At 42.3% G+C, this 16,076-nt stretch overlaps 4 protein-coding genes across 5 annotated transcripts; 3 read left to right on the top strand and 1 right to left on the bottom strand.

Annotated features, from left to right (window-relative positions):
- The first annotated feature begins 1,060 nt into the window (after nucleotides 1-1,060).
- LOC129750003 (vacuolar ATPase assembly integral membrane protein VMA21 homolog) lies at nucleotides 1,061-1,813 on the top strand. Its single transcript, XM_055745184.1, has 2 exons — nucleotides 1,061-1,262; nucleotides 1,526-1,813. The coding sequence occupies exons 1-2, from the start codon at nucleotides 1,218-1,220 to the stop codon at nucleotides 1,811-1,813; spliced, it is 333 nt and encodes a 110-aa protein (XP_055601159.1). The 5' UTR covers nucleotides 1,061-1,217.
- A 102-nt stretch (nucleotides 1,814-1,915) lies between these two features.
- LOC129749995 (protein Exd1 homolog) lies at nucleotides 1,916-3,316 on the top strand. Its single transcript, XM_055745178.1, has 2 exons — nucleotides 1,916-2,665; nucleotides 2,728-3,316. Exons 1-2 carry the CDS (start codon nucleotides 1,916-1,918, stop codon nucleotides 3,028-3,030), a joined length of 1,053 nt encoding a protein of 350 aa, XP_055601153.1. The 3' UTR covers nucleotides 3,031-3,316.
- A 705-nt stretch (nucleotides 3,317-4,021) lies between these two features.
- LOC129749994 (proteasomal ubiquitin receptor ADRM1 homolog) lies at nucleotides 4,022-8,462 on the bottom strand. Of its 2 annotated transcripts, none has more exons than XM_055745177.1 (3): nucleotides 8,230-8,462; nucleotides 7,388-7,943; nucleotides 4,022-5,372 (listed from the first exon to the last, which is right to left on the bottom strand). In XM_055745177.1, the coding sequence occupies exons 2-3, from the start codon at nucleotides 7,933-7,935 to the stop codon at nucleotides 4,616-4,618; spliced, it is 1,305 nt and encodes a 434-aa protein (XP_055601152.1). In that variant the 5' UTR covers nucleotides 7,936-7,943; nucleotides 8,230-8,462; the 3' UTR covers nucleotides 4,022-4,615. The 2 variants fall into 2 exon arrangements, with proteins under 2 accessions (XP_055601152.1, XP_055601151.1); XM_055745176.1 differs by having other exon boundaries at nucleotides 4,022-5,396; nucleotides 8,230-8,461.
- Nucleotides 8,463-15,320: 6,858 nt separating this feature from the next.
- LOC129750005 (uncharacterized) lies at nucleotides 15,321-15,873 on the top strand. Its single transcript, XM_055745185.1, has 3 exons — nucleotides 15,321-15,527; nucleotides 15,601-15,693; nucleotides 15,765-15,873. The coding sequence occupies exons 1-3, from the start codon at nucleotides 15,332-15,334 to the stop codon at nucleotides 15,785-15,787; spliced, it is 312 nt and encodes a 103-aa protein (XP_055601160.1). The 5' UTR covers nucleotides 15,321-15,331; the 3' UTR covers nucleotides 15,788-15,873.
- The last annotated feature ends 203 nt before the right edge of the window (nucleotides 15,874-16,076 follow it).

The following is a 16,076-nucleotide window of genomic DNA, read 5'->3' as shown; positions in this document are numbered from 1 at the left end:
ATTCTTACATCTTAGTACGGAACTCTTACAGTTTTTAGACATATGGTTGTACCTAAGACATTTAAAACAGATAACGGGACGTGGTATAAATGGTTCGACTCGATTAATCACAGAAAACATACGTACAAACCTTGGCAATACATTGCTCCTGAACACTATACCTACTCTGTTGGTTTTGATTTTTTCTTCGTTGAATTTCCTTGTCATTCTAAACACAGATTCCACTTTGACATCACTTATCACGTTCTCAAAAATTTCATTTATTTCCAATTCTATTGGAATATCACGAAGAACTCCCGTTACGGTGACGAATTTTTTAGGAATGTAAGCTTTATAACCTTTTAGATGTAAACTTTGACAGTCAGCCAGTCTGTTGGCATCTTTCATGTTTCCAACATATACAGTAGCTTTGTTGCGTCCGGTCTTTTTAATATCGTCGATACATTTATCAAATCCTATTTGGTTAAGTAGTATTCCTATTTGTAATCTATTGACGTATTTTCTGTTGTCTAAGTCAGTATTTTCTATGATTACTCTGTAAGGTCTACTATCGTCGTCACAATAACTAAATCTTTGGTATATTCTCTTTGGTTCTGGTTTATTTTGACTTACTTGTTCTGGTTGTTCATTTGGTTTATTGGAATTATCTACCATCTCTTGGTCGTCTGGGATATGCTTTGGTTTGAGGTTAACATTCTCACCTGTAGCCGCTGCCCCCACGGGGGCAGCTTTGTTTATGTTCATACCACTCAATAAAATATATTTTTTAACAGCACTCTTATAAATATGATGACGAACAAAAGATAGTACGGATCAAAATTGGTTAATTCTAGTAATAAATAGCACAGTCACAGCTTAAATCTACTAAAATTGGCAACACACGTCTAGTCAGTTCAAAACCGCTGAGTCAAGTCAATGTTAACACCTGAAAATTTTCTCGTATTCCAATTTTCGCAATTTTCGAGTAATACTTTCTTAAAGTGTGCTAACGCTTCAAACGACTTTCATAATCATCATCATTTTTCCATCATCATGATTATTTTTCTCATTTTTCTCCATCCTTTTTCTCACCAGTTCTCGCCGCATGCATTGCAGTTTTGTTCGATATCATTGGCGGAGGAGTTATTTCATGCTTGTTTTTATCCGTGAAAAAGGTAAAAATCTTTCGATTTTAATCCCCTAACACCGTATTAGCACTAACGGGACTTCTACGTAAAATGAGCAGATCTAGGGCCAACAAATATCAGCAAGTCAGCAAGAATGTGAGTATCCCAAATGTGTTCGGATTTGTCTTCATGTTGCGACAGAAGAAACCGGAAAATGGACCCACCTGATCAAACTTGAACTTTCATTTTTTATCATTTTGGATGCTTCTCGATACGAGTTATCAGAAAAATTGTTAAGCTGTATGTTGTTATGTTAACCATATCGCTTTTCTTTAGATAGGAAGACTTTTTTTTAAATCAATTTAAGTAGGTTCCAACCTTATTCTCATTTTATATTTCAATCCTATTTCGGCCACCAGGAACAACGTCAAGAATATCGCAACTTTCGAGTAGTGTTCATGTACTGTATCCTGATCATTCTGCTTCCGGTTGCATCCTTCTTTGGCAGCAAGTACTTCCTGTTTGACGGTTTGCTGAAGCTGGATCCGGTCACCAGCAATATCTATTCGGCCGTATCAGCCGTCATTGCCCTGCACATAGCTCTAGGGCTGTACATCTATCGGGCTTACTTCGATAACGGAGGCGCTTCGGCTGCACCATCACCAGTGGCTTCCGGCTATCAGAAGCTGCCACGAAAGCAAGATTAGAAAGTTTACTGTTGCAACTGACCCATTTTTCTTCGTCATCATCCTTTTTAGTTTTTTCAACATTCCATTATCATCAAAAAATAGTTTAAATAAGACATAAAAATGGACAAAATAGAATTGACAAAGGGTCAGACTGTGCTGCTAGAGCTGGAAGGCGAATGTGTCATCGGAGAGGTTCTCCATATAGGTTCGAAAGGATCCTTCATTAGGTTGAAGAACGTACGTGATTTCCAGTCGAACAATCCCATAGCTGGGAATCAGGATTATTACAAATCGGAAATCAGGAACATCAAAGTTGTAGAAGATTTTGACACAGCCAGTCAAGTGGGAGAAGAGTCACGCGCTGGGAATTCTGTAGTATCGTCGGTGTGTCCAGAATCAGTCATTCGAATAAATTTGGAGGACGTTCAGGAAATCAATGATAAAATAGATGATCACATATTTATTCATCAAACGGATGCAAAATACCACGATGCTATCCGTTATCTCAAAACTCAGAAGCACCTGGCAGTGGCGATGGAGGAGATCGCTGGAGGACGCCATGCTTCTTCCCCATCGCTGTTGTCCATAGCTACCCCAGAGCAAATATATGTGTTCGACATCATGTGGATGGGTATCACAAACGATATGAAAGTTTTGCTCGCGAGTCCCAAGATTCGACGGATAGTACACAACGCTCGCTTGATTGGAGATGTCCTCAAACATCGCTACGGAGCGCCATTAGGACGTTGTTTCGATATTTTGGTTGCCCACATATCGACGGTCAGCAACTACGACGAACAACGGGAAATGAGCGTGCACGAGTGCTTGGCCAAGTACCTGAATCTACCAAACAACTTTTTCGATTCAAGTGTAAGAATTTCAAACCTTTTTTTAAGTTCAAACGAGCATTAAACTTATTTTCTTTTTTCCAGATCAACTTTAAAAATAGACCCCTGAACGAAGGGCAGCGTAAGGCGGCCGCCAAAAATGTGGCTTTCCTGCACACCTTAGAGGATCATTTTATCCACGAAGTTATGCTGGAACCTTTCTATCGTAGCTCGGAACGTTACGGGGCTAGTTTGGCTCGGTACGATGAACACGTCGATAGTATTATTCAACTGTCCAAACCGCGAAACGAAGATCTCCATGATGTCGAACGATTCCAGCTGAACATACGAAATGACGTAACTGGCGGGGACGACGATGAAGGAGACAGCAGCACAGTACTCAGCTAAGGAAACCAAAGTCCCATTTGTCACAGGTAACTTTGAAATTCTTGATTGTTTTGCCGAATTTTTTGCAGCATTTTCGATAACTGCTATGAATACTTAAGTTTGCCCTTCCCCAAAATTGGTTTGGTAAGAGAAGAATGTGTAGAATGTCCAATACCTTTGTCAAAAGTGCTTACAAAATGTGAAAAGCAGAAAACTGCTTGCACGGGATTTTTATGTCCTTGTGCCATTACTTCAAGAACCTAATATGAAATAAGTCGTGTAAGGATAAACTTGTTTTGAAATTGAATGGTTTATGTGTTTTTTCGATGACAGTCATATGTGCCTTCACAAATAGTGGATTAGGGGTTACGAATACTTCGTAAATTGATTTTTTTTCTATCGAAGCGATTTTTTAATCGATGCTTGCGTTCGTAAATTTTAATGCAAAGACTATAGAAGGTGATTTGACATCTACCAAAAAAAATCGATCGAATAATGCATCACCGGAAAAAATAAATTTATGAAAGTTAAAGTTCCTATGTCGATTATTCGACGCATAGGGCCGAAATTAAAGATTTGAACAGTTAACTATCCAATCCAAAAGATCCAACTTGTCGATTTTACGCGCTGACTAGATGCAGAGTGTTTTTTACGATAGGTTAAGCCATCATTGAAGGCGTCGAAGAGCGTACGTTTCGGAGTTTCGCTAGACACGTTCAAGGCAGTAGCACTACCGTAGCAGTGCGTATCCTGAATGGGAGCTTGATACACAAGTCATTCACAAAAATTATTTACAACAGAGATCCGAGGTGACTTCTTTGTGTGGTACTCCAGATTGAGTGTCAAATATTCTTGATCGCGAATTTTTGTGAAAGTCTGACGGAAAACTTATTCGATCTATCTTCGCAACGAGAATCCTGGCAAAGCACGACCAAACATACTACTGAAATCATTATCAACATTAGCTTATTTTTGACGTTTCGGATCACAGGGACAAAGAACTAAACTATAATTCAAATAGTTAAGTGAAACATTTATTTTTTTTTTGTATTTCTAAATTATCAAGAGTCTACTACAATTGATGCTTTGTTATGCTTGATGCAACTTCTTTTAGTTTTCTGTTGTTCTCCTTCAGTGTTCCGAAGAAAAACGCGGTGTAGTTTACACTTTCGGCCAAGACCTTCTAGGAGAAAAAAGTAATTTGTTGGTATAGTTTTTACTGCGCTATGTTCACCCTTCAAGGATTGAAATTACGGATGATTTGGTAAAATCGTATTTTTAAGGAAAAAAAACAGACGCAAAAAATAAGTTCCCTTTTAGAACGATTTTTGTTTATTTAGCTTCCACGGTTCATTGGCACCTCTCCTCTTTACTCTAATTTTCTGGGCTCCTCTCAAACAGTTTCGTTAGCTAGTATAGTTTTTATGAGTCAGGAATACCCCAAACCGGGATGTATTCCTTATGAAAGGGAAATATGTAGGTCGCTAAAATAATTTTTCAAAATTTGTGGTATCTGCATAGCAATATAGAAAAAAATGAAAAGAACCCCCATTTTCAAAACCTTAACTGTTGATGATAGCATTGAGGACTGGTTGAAACACGAAATCTATCCGGTCATTTCGTCATCCTCCTTTTTATCTGCTTCCTGGGTCGTGGTAGAGGCTCCATTTTCTTCCTTGCTGTCGCCGGCCTTTTCCACCGCAGTTGTTTTGCTCTTCTCGGCGTCTGGGCTGGTGGCCTTCTTGTGGGCATTCTCGAGTGCCTTCACAAACTGTTCCAGGTCTCCGCTGTTGGCCGCGGCCACTGCTTCTTCGCTCAGCCTGAACTGCGAGACCACAGGGCCCAGTTGACCGGATTGCAGGGCATTAGAGAACATAGACAGGGCTTGCTGAAACTGGGGCGACGCTAGGGTTTCCTTCAGTTGCTGTTTCTTGTTTTCATCGCCTTCGATCTGGGGCAGGTGTTCGATCAGGGCATCTACTTTCTCTTGATCCGTCATGACCGATGCGAGGCAGTCCGAGTTCACAGTAGTAGAAAGATCGACATTGCGCCTTTGACCGGCACCGGCAGCGGCAGGGCTCATTCCGGCCAGGTAGTTCTGCAGGTCGGCCAATCTGACTCGGTTGCCTCCTGCGGCGGCTGCACCGATTCCTTCTCCGGAGCCATTACCTCCGATGGGCGTGGCGGCTGCAGCTGCGGTGGTAGTAGTCTTGGATGAATCGGAAGCATTCTTACGGGGAGCACGCGGAGTTGAAGGCGAGTTGGAGGCCGCTGTTGGTGTGGTGGCTGCTGTGCTGCCATTGCCCGCATTGCTCGATGATAGGGTGCTGCGGCTGGACGGGGTGGTAGCACTGGTACGGCTGCTGGAGTTGCCGGACGAAGAACGACTACGTTAGAAAATGACAGGCGATGAGTTTAGGTGCTTTGTTTAAAAAACATCATTGAAATCGTTTCAATTGTATATGACCATGAGCTAAACTCGTGTCAGGCATAAGCACTGGCACAAAGAACTACACGCTTTAGGAATAATCCAAAAAACGGATTGCTGTCTGCTATCCCATTAACAACCTGATCTTTCAGTGAAGCTTCGTTGAACGTCGCTGAAATGAGTGGATGCGGGCATGGGGAGAAAATGGGATGCCCGAAAGATTGGAAAATGGCTGCCACAGACCAAATTATTTGAGGAAATTATATTCACCAAGTTATGTCGTGAGGCGGCGGCTAAAAATAATCCTATGCTTGGTACAAGATCACATGCCAAATGGGGGCTAGATCGGATCACGGTGAGGGGTCGCTCAACGAACCTGCAGTTTGTATGGTTTTTTTAAACCCTGAATTATGACAAATATTTCATCCGAAGACTGCATTTCGATAAGAGTTATGATAAAGTCAATATGTCAGTTTCATCTTAGCCTTCGTTGGATTCGGACGTTTGGCAACGCGCTCGGCATCCACATTCAAAAGGCAAAAGTTCGTTTTTATGGAAGAAGAAGAAGCTGAAAGTGTGAACCGTTGAGATGAGCCCCTCACCAGGAGGACAACAGGATAGGACCATACCAGATTGGATGGATCCTGGAAATCATTATGAAAGAGTTAGTTATTTGTATCTTCAAGCAAAACAAGGATTTGATCTTCCCAATAATCCGTTTGTTATTGGGAGATCTATTGAGCAACACGTGGGACAAATTGAAGGTGGCTATTTCGAAAGAAATAAAAAGAGATATGTACTGAGAATCAGAAACAAAGAGCAAGCCAGAAAGCTACTTGACCTTGAGGTTCTCATGGATGGAACACCAATAGCAATTGGCTACCATCCCGAGTTGAATTTTCGGAAATTTGTTGTCGTGTGCAGTGAGGTCGAAGGTATGACCGACGACGAGCTGCTCAAAGAACTTTTACCGCAAAAAATAACAGCTGTCCGTCGTATTACCAAAAAAACAACTACAGGAATAATTGGGACTTCCACTTTAATTCTAACGATTAACTCGACAGTGGTGCCAGAATTCATTACCTTCGGCTTCATTCGTTTACGAACACGAATCTACTATCCTCAGCCACTAATTTGTCGACATTGCCTTCAATATGGACATCCGAAAAATAAATGTCTGAACGAGAAAGCGTGTATCGTGTGTTCCGGTAATCACAGCAGCGATCTATGCACCGCCCAAGGTAAACACTGTAAGAATTGTAAAGCCGACCACTCTCCGCTTGACCGTAACTGTCCTGTCTACATGTACGAAACAGCAGTGCTGAAAATAAAAACAGAAAAGAATATCTCACTAGCCGCCGCTCGCAAAATTGCAGAAACACCCTGTACCATCAGCTACGCAGCAGTTGTTAAAAACCAGCACGAAGTCTACAACCAAGAAAAAAGAAAACAGCATCCGAAAAAACAAACACCGAATGATTTAACAGAACAACAGGCAATCCAGAAAAGAGCACATCACCCGACAGAAGAAACAACTCCAGCTAAAAACCTGACTGCTTCACCACCCAGCAAAAAATTGACCCCTCAACCATCTACGCAAGCAACGGAAGATGGAATTGAAGACACGCCACAAAAGGAGAGTGGCAAAATGACCATCGATGCACTAGTGCAGAAATCTTCTATTATTATAAGTTCCCCTTCTACCCAAATCCCTCCCAATCCCCCTTTAAATCCTTTCCAACCTCCCATTAGATCTAAATTCAAATATGACCATCGGCACATAAAACCTTGTAAAAAGTGAAAGGCCTAATAAATAGTATTAATAAATTTAAAAAAAAAAAAAAAAAGTCAATATGTTCGACCTCCCCGACTCATTAACAGTGATGGATACCACCCTTAAAAAAGTTAGCCCATGTTTGAAACCTAACAACTTCCTAAGATTCTACTCACCTCATCGATCCGAGCAGACTGCTCAGACCACCCATTTGGCCAACGCCGCCAAACAACTGCATCAGCTGTTGCTGGGACATGTTCTGCATCAGATACTGCAAATCGCCGTTATCGCTGCCACCTCCCCGGCCCGATCCCCCCAGACTGTTGGTGGACGGCGGATTGTTGATCACCTCGTTAATCCTTCGGCACCACTCCTCGTCTTTGTCCGTTTTCGGTTCCTGCATCCAGAAAAATAATCGTCGACTAGAACTCTTGAACTTCAACAGGAACACCCGACCGTTCTTGACGTTTTCGATCTTCTTGAACTCGCAATCGTCAGGGAAAACGATCAGATCATCTTCTATATTTCCGGTGGTGCGATCCTTCCAGCAAAAGTGCATCAATCCATCCTCCGCCTGGTAGACGTACACCAATCCCTTCCGGTTGTCTGGGTGGACCATTTTGTTGACCAAATTCATCCGCCCGGCCCGGAATTCCACTAGATGCCGATTGCCACCCGAACTCCCTCCGAGGGCACTGCTACTACCAAAAATCGGTCCACTCATGACGCGCTCTATAGAAGGACAACGAAAGTGAAATTATTAGCTTTTCCCCACAGGAAACTTGTCTGGCAACACGGATGTTGCACAAAATTAGATAGTCATTCTCTAAACAAGGGCCCTAAAATCTTAATTTTGATGATTAGTAGGACATAAATTACAAAAGAAATTAACGTTTACGGCGTTGATAAAGAAAATTACTAATTCTAAAGGCTAAAACTTGACCTCGGCTTGGGTTTACAAGGGAAAAAAAATTCCTCCGATGACCTCAAAACAGAGAATCCCTTCAACAATACTCACCTTTTCTTTAATGACAATTTGAACTTAAAATGCTGTCCTCACAAATCAAGTTATTCGACACACTCAAACCAACTGGAAAATGTTCCTCCTTCTCACGGCTAGCAGCACAGATTCGAATAATTTGCAATCCTCAAATTATCTAAACTACGACGACGATGGCTTTTGATTTCGTTCCGCGACGTCTGCGATTACTGCTGGATTCATTTGAAATTCACGACAGCGGGACGAAAGATGACAATCCAAATTTCGATGACATCGCTTTTTGATTAGTTTTTCGTTAAGTTGACGGTTGGCAATTCGGAACAGAGCTGGGCGACTTGGTTTGGTTCAACTTTATTTTGTAATTTAAAAAATATTCTGTAGATTTAGCACTTCCCGCATACTAAAAAACCGTATTTTCAACAGTCGCTACGATACTTCTACGGTTTCAGAAATAGTGATTGTATCTGTAAACGTAGCTGTTCTTCTAAACTTTACTTCGCCAACGATAACAAACGAAATATGAACGTTCATGTGAAAACGTGCTATGGTATCTGGAAAGGTGAAAGAATGATATGAACGATTTCCTAGAATTTTTCATTAATCTTAAAACTGAACTCGGACCGTTGAACAAACCGTTCATCCTTCTGTCATACTCGCACGTCAAAATCAACGAAACGCCCGATCAGAGATGCCAGTTGGTTTTGTACAAAATAAGTGCACATTTATGAAAATAATTTAATATTTTTACTATTAGAAGTTAAGCTCATGATTTAGACCGATGACATAGTGCACGCGATGCGATGCGAATTAATGCGGCGAACCACATTTGATGGAAATGTATGTGAATCGTTTAAACCTGACATTCAATGCGACGAAGGAGATGCCAATTTGTTCCACCGCTTGAGTTCGCATTGATCACGTTCGCCAATTCGCTCTCACTATGTCATCGGCTTTACAAGATGCTTTCAAGAACGCTCATTATGTAAGATTATTATAAAAGTTTTTTTTACGAATTCATTGACTTAAGCGGGCCATAGACTACACAAATGGCGTAGGCAAATTCGATGATTCCACGACGATTGTTTGATCTATGTTCGCCCACACACGATACAAACAAATTTCACGCAAACACAGAACGATGGCTGGCGAAAACAGCAAAAACAACAACAAAAAAACACCTCCACCCGGCTGGGGCTGAGTAAATGGATTGGATTTTGTACAAGCAGCATCAAACTCCATGCCACAGAGGGGGGTATGTACAAAATATTTCGATCCCTACCGATTGTATTCAAACCATTTGCGCGGTCACTCAAGCAGTGCCATAAACGATGCAAATCGTGTTCACAACGACAAAATATCATCGAATTTCATCGCATTTGTAGAAATGCTGTGTAGTCTGTGGCCCGCTTTAATTACAATTTTAGTTCATTTGTCATTGAAAATAATGCATGTTATAAAAAAACAACCAACAATTACAAATTTGGAGTGTAGCATGAATGCAAAAGGCCGACTTTAAAACATAAAAGTTAGAATTTTTTTTAAAATTTCACATTTTAATTTCATATCGGTACAATTTTTAAAAATCGGTCTAGTCGGCACCACTGTAGACAACTGGAAAATAAACACACAAAAAAACAACAACAATTTTCGCTCCGCCGAAATCGCGGGATTCTATACTGGCTGGTTCGTTCTGCGGAAGCTACCGGAAATAATTACAGTAAGTATATTAACGTAATAAATTCTTTATATATAAAAAAGAGTAATGATCCATACATTAATTTCAGCTTCCTCGTCCGTTCATCACCCGGGTGACGATGGCTTCCCAGCATTCCGTAGCGCTGGAGCTACGAGAATCCATATGCTATGCCCATGGCCGGGTAGGATCTTTCTGCAAGAATCATCAAACTATGCGGTATCAACAGGTTTTGAATTTTCACCATTTGTAAGTAAACCAAGTGTAATAAAGATAAAGATTATGTGAAAAAAGTTGAATTGATATCAAACATCCGAAAATTTCCAAAACATTTCCATCTATGTGTGTGTGAGACCGGTATTGACGTACGGTTCTGGATAACGTTGGAGAAAACCTTATTTTGAATCGTTTGATAATTATTACTGTTACTGTTTTGATAAAAGATTACTCTTCAAAAAACTGTAATATTAACAGTTTGGTTGTCTGATTACGTTTTCCAATAGCGTTTTCTGGACGTTATTTAAACTGTTTGTAGTACAGTTCCTCCATATAAAGGTTTTAACAGTTTTAAACAGTAACATAACTTAACGCCATATTCAACAGACCGTCGTTTTGGAATTCAAGATAAGTGCAATGTTTTTTATGGTATCAGGTATCATTTTCTAAAAGTTTTTTTACGCTGTTTCTTATCGTTTTATAACGACTACAGGAACTGTTGTGTTACAATATTTTCGTATTCGGGTTTGCATCTTTACGGCAATGTATGGTAAAAATTTCATCATCGATTTCAAAATACATAACAACATGATAAAATTTAAACCCTGTATAAAATGAATGTCATTTCAAAATGACGAATGAAACTTGCTTGATAATTTCAAAGTTTCTTATAACGTCTCTTCTTCCAATCGACAGATGTGCAGAGGATGAAAATACCTTCGCAATGGATTCCATGAGCAAACAAGTGTATACAGGTTGATGTAATGAGAGTATCAACCAGGCAATAAATATTATTTCAGATTCTTGTTTTTAAGCGATCTTAAATCGATACTCAAGGCTTTCGAACGGCGAATAATGCAGCAAGGAAATTACGTCCAGCAGCACCAAAAAATAAACAGCAGTTGCTGATCGGCAGAAAAAAGCTGATCAGCATCATCGAGTTGGTCTGACCGATGTCGCACCTGATTCACACTTTTCATGTTGACTCATAAATTTACCGCTACCCTCGATAACTCACTAACGGCGTGTTCGTAAACTGATTTGTTTGGGTGATGCATCGATTTGTTTGGTAGATGTCAAATCACCTTCCAATGCTTTTGCATACAGTATGTTTAATTTACGAACGACAGCATCGATAGAAAAAATCACTTCGATAGAATAAATCAATTTACGAACACGCCGTAATTAAACATGCATCCACTGTGAAAATTGAAAACTTCCTCCCAGTATTTACCTCAGAAACATATGGGCGTGAATGCATATGCACTACATATGTTGAACGAATCAAAGGATGAAAGATAACAGACATATGAGACAAATTTCCCCTCCAAGCAACAAATGTGTTCAGGCATATGAACGGTTTATGCTTGAAAATGTCGTATATGTTTCCTAACATGACTCAAAATAACTCTAAAAATGGCAAAAAATTCAATTCGTTATATGAAATATCTGACACAATTAGTTTCCATAGATATTGCGTATTTCTCGAAGGGTTATTGGCGAAAGAAATAAATAGGATTGGAAAAATACTCTTAAAATTTCAGAACCGTTTTTCTTGGTTCGGTGTTTCTGTTGGCTGGTAAACGGTGGATAATGTGCAACTCGAGACCCCATAGTGGTCATATCACCTCTTATTCACAACTCCTATCTCTACCTCCCCGCGGTGCCGGCTGGGGTGCGAGTAACCTAAGCGGAGATCGGGTACCCAACCCCGGTGGATGCTTTGGTCGCATGCAGACTGAGAAGGTGGCCGCACGCGTCTGTTCCCCAGGTCAGGGGCGGCGTGCAACAACAACCGAGCGTCTGTTCTCCAGGTCAGGGGCGGCTCAAGCAGCGTCTGTCTCGCAGCGAGCGGCTGAATTTATGAAATGCGGCTCCCGCCAGCTAAGTCCAAGATGGCAGCCCCATCGCGGGATAGGGACTTTAGGCTAACAACCTACTGCTCCTGATATCTTGTATTGTTACAGAAACTGAGAGAAGAAATAACCGAATTGGAACTTTGGCAACGACTTTTAGCATGAAAACACGGACTAGAATTGGAACTTGGAATGTTTTGACCCTTGCCCAGCCAGGAAAGCTGGCTCAACTTGCTAGAGAAGCTAGCCGCCTCAAGCTAGAGATATTGGGACTGAGCGAAGTCCGTTGGCCTAACACTGGAGAACACAAGACACAGTCCGGGCAAGTACTGCTTTACTCTGGCATACGAGGAGAACATGCTACTCGGGAACGAGGAGTTGGTTTCCTGTTAAGCCCGCAGGCCCATGCGGCCCTCATAAGATGGGAACCGATAAACGAAAGAATAATCGTAGCCAGATTCAGAACACGGGTTAGAAACCTTACAATGGTCCAGTGTTATGCGCCAACTGACGTTGCCGATTTGCAGGAGAAAGAGCAGTTTTACAGTCAATTGAACAGCGTGGTTGAGAGAATTCCGAAGGGTGACATTCAAATCCACTTAGGCGACTTCAACGCAAAGATTGGCTCCGATAATCAGGACTTTGAGCGCATCATGGGGCGCCATGGCCTAGGACAGATGAGCGAAAACGGAGAGCTGTTTGTAGAATTTTGTGGCAACAACAACATGGTGATCGGTGGATCGCTCTTCCCCCATCGACCAGCACATAAGGTCACTTGGGTATCCCGAGATGGCCGAACAGAAAATCAAATTGACCACATCTGCATCAGTCGAAAATGGAGAAGGAGCCTTCTTGATGTCCGCAACAAACGAAGCGCAGACATTGCATCTGACCATCACCTCGTCCTTGGCGAGATACGACTGAGAGTTGCGCGTGTCCAACGGCGCGAGGAGAAAGTCGGGTGTCGATACGACGTCCGCCGGTTGGAGAATCCAGAGGTGAAAAGGGCATACGTTGAACAGCTAGAATCCCGAGCCTTGGAGTTGCCGACAGACGGAACAGTCGAAGAACAGTGGTGTGGAATCAAGAATGCCTTTATCACGACGAGCCATGGTACTCTCGGTAAAGTTCGTGGAAGAAGAAGTGAATGGATGTCGGATGAAACCTGGAGGATGATCGATGATCGGAGAAAGGCGAAAGTCGGAATTGAGCAGGCATGTACCGGGTCAGCCAAAGCAGCCACCCGCTTACGATATGCGGAGCTGGAAAAGGCAGTTAAACGAGCTTGTAGACGAGACAAGAGAGCCTGGACAAACTCCCTAGCCGAAGAGGGAGAAAGAGCCGCCGTCATTGGAGATATCCGATTATTATATGATATTTCTCGCCGCCTTAGTGGTGCAAGGACTAATGCAAGAATGCCGCTGAAAGACCGAGCAGGTCAGCTGCTGACAGATCGAACAGATCAGCTCAAGCGTTGGACTGAGCATTTTGAACAACTTTTCCGAGTTACAAATAGCAATGGCCAACAGAACCCGCAGCTCGAGGCGCCCACAGTAAGTCGCATAAATGGCGTCAACTCGGAAGCGCCCTCGCTGGCTGAAATAGAAGCGGCAATCAAAAACATGAAATCCAACAAAGCGCCTGGAATCGATTGCATTCCTGCTGAAATGCTCAAAGCCGACCCTGCCTTGTCAGCACAAATGTTGCACCGTCTTTTCGCTGACATTTGGGATACTGCAACATTCCCGGCCGACTGGATGCAGGGTATCCTCGTAAAGGTCCCAAAGAAAGGAGACCTAACAGAGTGTGGTAACTGGCGTGGCATAACTTTGATCTGTACAACCCTCAAAGTACTCTGCAAAGTGATCCTGAACAGGATCCAGGAGAAAATCGACGCTACACTCCGACGGCAACAAGCTGGATTCCGATCCGGACGATCATGTGTGGACCACATCACAACGCTACGAATAATACTGGAACAAATCAACGAATTCCAGGACTCTCTTCTGCTGGTGTTCGTTGATTTCGAAAAAGCATTTGACCGACTGAACCACGAAAACATCTGGGCTGCTCTTAGACGACGAGGGGTCCCAGAGAAACTAGTCCATCTCATCGAAGCACAGTACGAGGCATTTTCGTGCAAGGTCTTGCACGACGGTGTCTTGTCCGAACCAATCCCGGTAACTGCTGGAGTGAGACAAGGATGTATTTTGTCACCGCTGCTTTTTCTTATCGTAATGGATGAGATCTTGACTGGATCGATTGACTGTAGACCAAACCGAGGATTACCGTGGAATCCTTCAACCATGGAGCAACTGAACGACCTTGACCTGGCAGACGATATTGTTTTGCTCGCCCAAACACAACAAGACATGCAGAGCAAACTCGACGACCTCACCGAAAGCTCCAAGGCAGCAGGTCTCAAAATCAATGTCGGAAAGACCAAGTCAATGGAAATCAATACAGAAAATCGTTCCAATTTCGTGGTAGCTGGACAACAGGTTGAGACAGTGGAGTGCTTCCAGTATCTTGGTAGCCAGATTACGCCTGATGGTGGTACCAAGAAGGACATCGAAACCCGGATCAGAAAAGCCCGATTTGCGTTTGCGAGTCTCCGAAACATCTGGCGGTCACGCCAGATCTCTCTACGAACTAAGATCCGAATCTTCAACTCAAACGTCAAATCCGTATTGCTGTACGGGTGTGAAACTTGGTGCACATATGCGGTGACGACGCGAAAACTGCAAGTTTTTGTGAATCGCTGCCTGCGGAACATCATCCGCGCTTGGTGGCCTGGCAACTGGATCTCAAACGTTGAACTTCATCGCCGGTGTCATCAAAAGGCGCTAGAAATCGAGATTCGGGAACGTAAGTGGAGATGGATTGGGCACACGCTGCGAAGAGATGAAAACGAGATTTGCAGAGAGGCGCTTGACTGGAATCCAGATGGGCATCGAAGAAGAGGCAGGCCCAAAAGCTCGTGGCGGCGAAGTCTAGCCGCTGAAATCCGCACAGTTGACGAGAACCTTGGCTGGCAGCAAGTGAAGACGCTGGCTCCGGATCGCCAGCAGTGGAGATCTTTTATCTCAGCCCTATGCGCCGGTCAATCGGCGCTGGACCCTTAGGTAGGTTAGGTAGGTGTTTCTGTTTCATTCGAAGTAATTAAAGCTCACGCTAGATTTTGTTAAAACCCGGTTTGTTCAAATTTGATTTCAATCTGATTTGAAATAAGGGCATTCCTACTTTTTCCAGAGTAAGTATGAATCCTAAAACTGAACGAAGATTTTTTTTCAATTTCGCCCAACATGATTGTTTTGATGACGCTAAACGATGATGATTGTTGTTGACGGCGTGGATGATTTTCAAAACAAAACCTCGCGTTTCTTCATCTGTTTCATCCGATTCATCAGGCTTTGCTAAGCGCGGCTGCGAAAAATCTAGAATTTCGTTAATAGTTTCCTGTTTCCTCCGGTCAGCAATTGTTAGTGCTATGTCCGACCCGAGCTCCAAGGATACGGTCTTGAAGACGGCCATGATCTACGTGTGCGGTGGTAGGTTTTTCCCAAAAAAATCTTGCACCTTCAGTAACCTTTATTCAATGATTGTGTTTCCCTCGTTGAACAGAATGCCACCACGAGAACGAAATGCGTCCCCGGGATCCGATCCGTTGCCGTGAATGTGGCTACCGTATCATGTACAAGAAGCGAACCAAGCGATGTAAGTTTAAAGGCAGTCCAATAGAATTGTGATTATTGTTAAGTTTATTATTTCTACTATCCGTTTTTCAGTGGTTGTTTTCGACGCACGTTAGAAGGACAAAACACTCAAGTATAGAATCATAAGCTGTATGTAAAAAATAACGAGTCTTACAAAAAATTAAATGAATAATGATTTGAAGTATGAATTACCTTTTAAATTCGGTTAGAAATATTCGAAATCCAGCTGGTAGATACTATAAAGTTAGTTGATGATGAATTTGCTTTTCCTCGTTAAGATCAGTTTTATTTGAAACTATTATCCACGAACGCCACAATGATGGTAAAGTGTCGGTAATAAACCGTGCTGCTTGTAACCTATTTATCAAAGCTTGTAAAAGAATT

Source organism: Uranotaenia lowii, chromosome 2 (assembly GCF_029784155.1).
Source record: "Uranotaenia lowii strain MFRU-FL chromosome 2, ASM2978415v1, whole genome shotgun sequence".
In the NCBI taxonomy this organism is placed as follows: domain Eukaryota; kingdom Metazoa; phylum Arthropoda; class Insecta; order Diptera; family Culicidae; genus Uranotaenia; species Uranotaenia lowii.
The sequence above is the reverse complement of the archived record's forward strand: the minus strand, read 5'-3'. Positions and strand labels throughout refer to the sequence as shown.

What these genes read in the sequence shown, in the direction of transcription:
- LOC129750003 (XM_055745184.1), top strand. Translation starts at nt 1,218, where the DNA reads ATGAGCAGATCTAGGGCCAACAAATATCAGCAAGTCAGCAAGAAT. An exon ending in ATCAGCAAGTCAGCAAGAAT is followed by an intron (nt 1,263 to 1,525) that starts GTGAGTATCCCA and finishes TTCGGCCACCAG; the next exon opens with GAACAACGTCAAGAATATCG.
- LOC129749995 (XM_055745178.1), top strand. Translation starts at nt 1,916, where the DNA reads ATGGACAAAATAGAATTGACAAAGGGTCAGACTGTGCTGCTAGAGCTG. An exon ending in ACAACTTTTTCGATTCAAGT is followed by an intron (nt 2,666 to 2,727) that starts GTAAGAATTTCA and finishes TCTTTTTTCCAG; the next exon opens with ATCAACTTTAAAAATAGACC.
- LOC129749994 (XM_055745176.1), bottom strand. Translation starts at nt 7,935, where the DNA reads ATGAGTGGACCGATTTTTGGTAGTAGCAGTGCCCTCGGAGGGAGTTCG. An exon ending in AGTCTGCTCGGATCGATGAG is followed by an intron (nt 5,397 to 7,387) that starts GTGAGTAGAATC and finishes TTTCTAACGTAG; the next exon opens with TCGTTCTTCGTCCGGCAACT.
- LOC129750005 (XM_055745185.1), top strand. Translation starts at nt 15,332, where the DNA reads ATGATTTTCAAAACAAAACCTCGCGTTTCTTCATCTGTTTCATCCGAT. An exon ending in CATGATCTACGTGTGCGGTG is followed by an intron (nt 15,528 to 15,600) that starts GTAGGTTTTTCC and finishes CTCGTTGAACAG; the next exon opens with AATGCCACCACGAGAACGAA. An exon ending in CAAGAAGCGAACCAAGCGAT is followed by an intron (nt 15,694 to 15,764) that starts GTAAGTTTAAAG and finishes TCCGTTTTTCAG; the next exon opens with TGGTTGTTTTCGACGCACGT.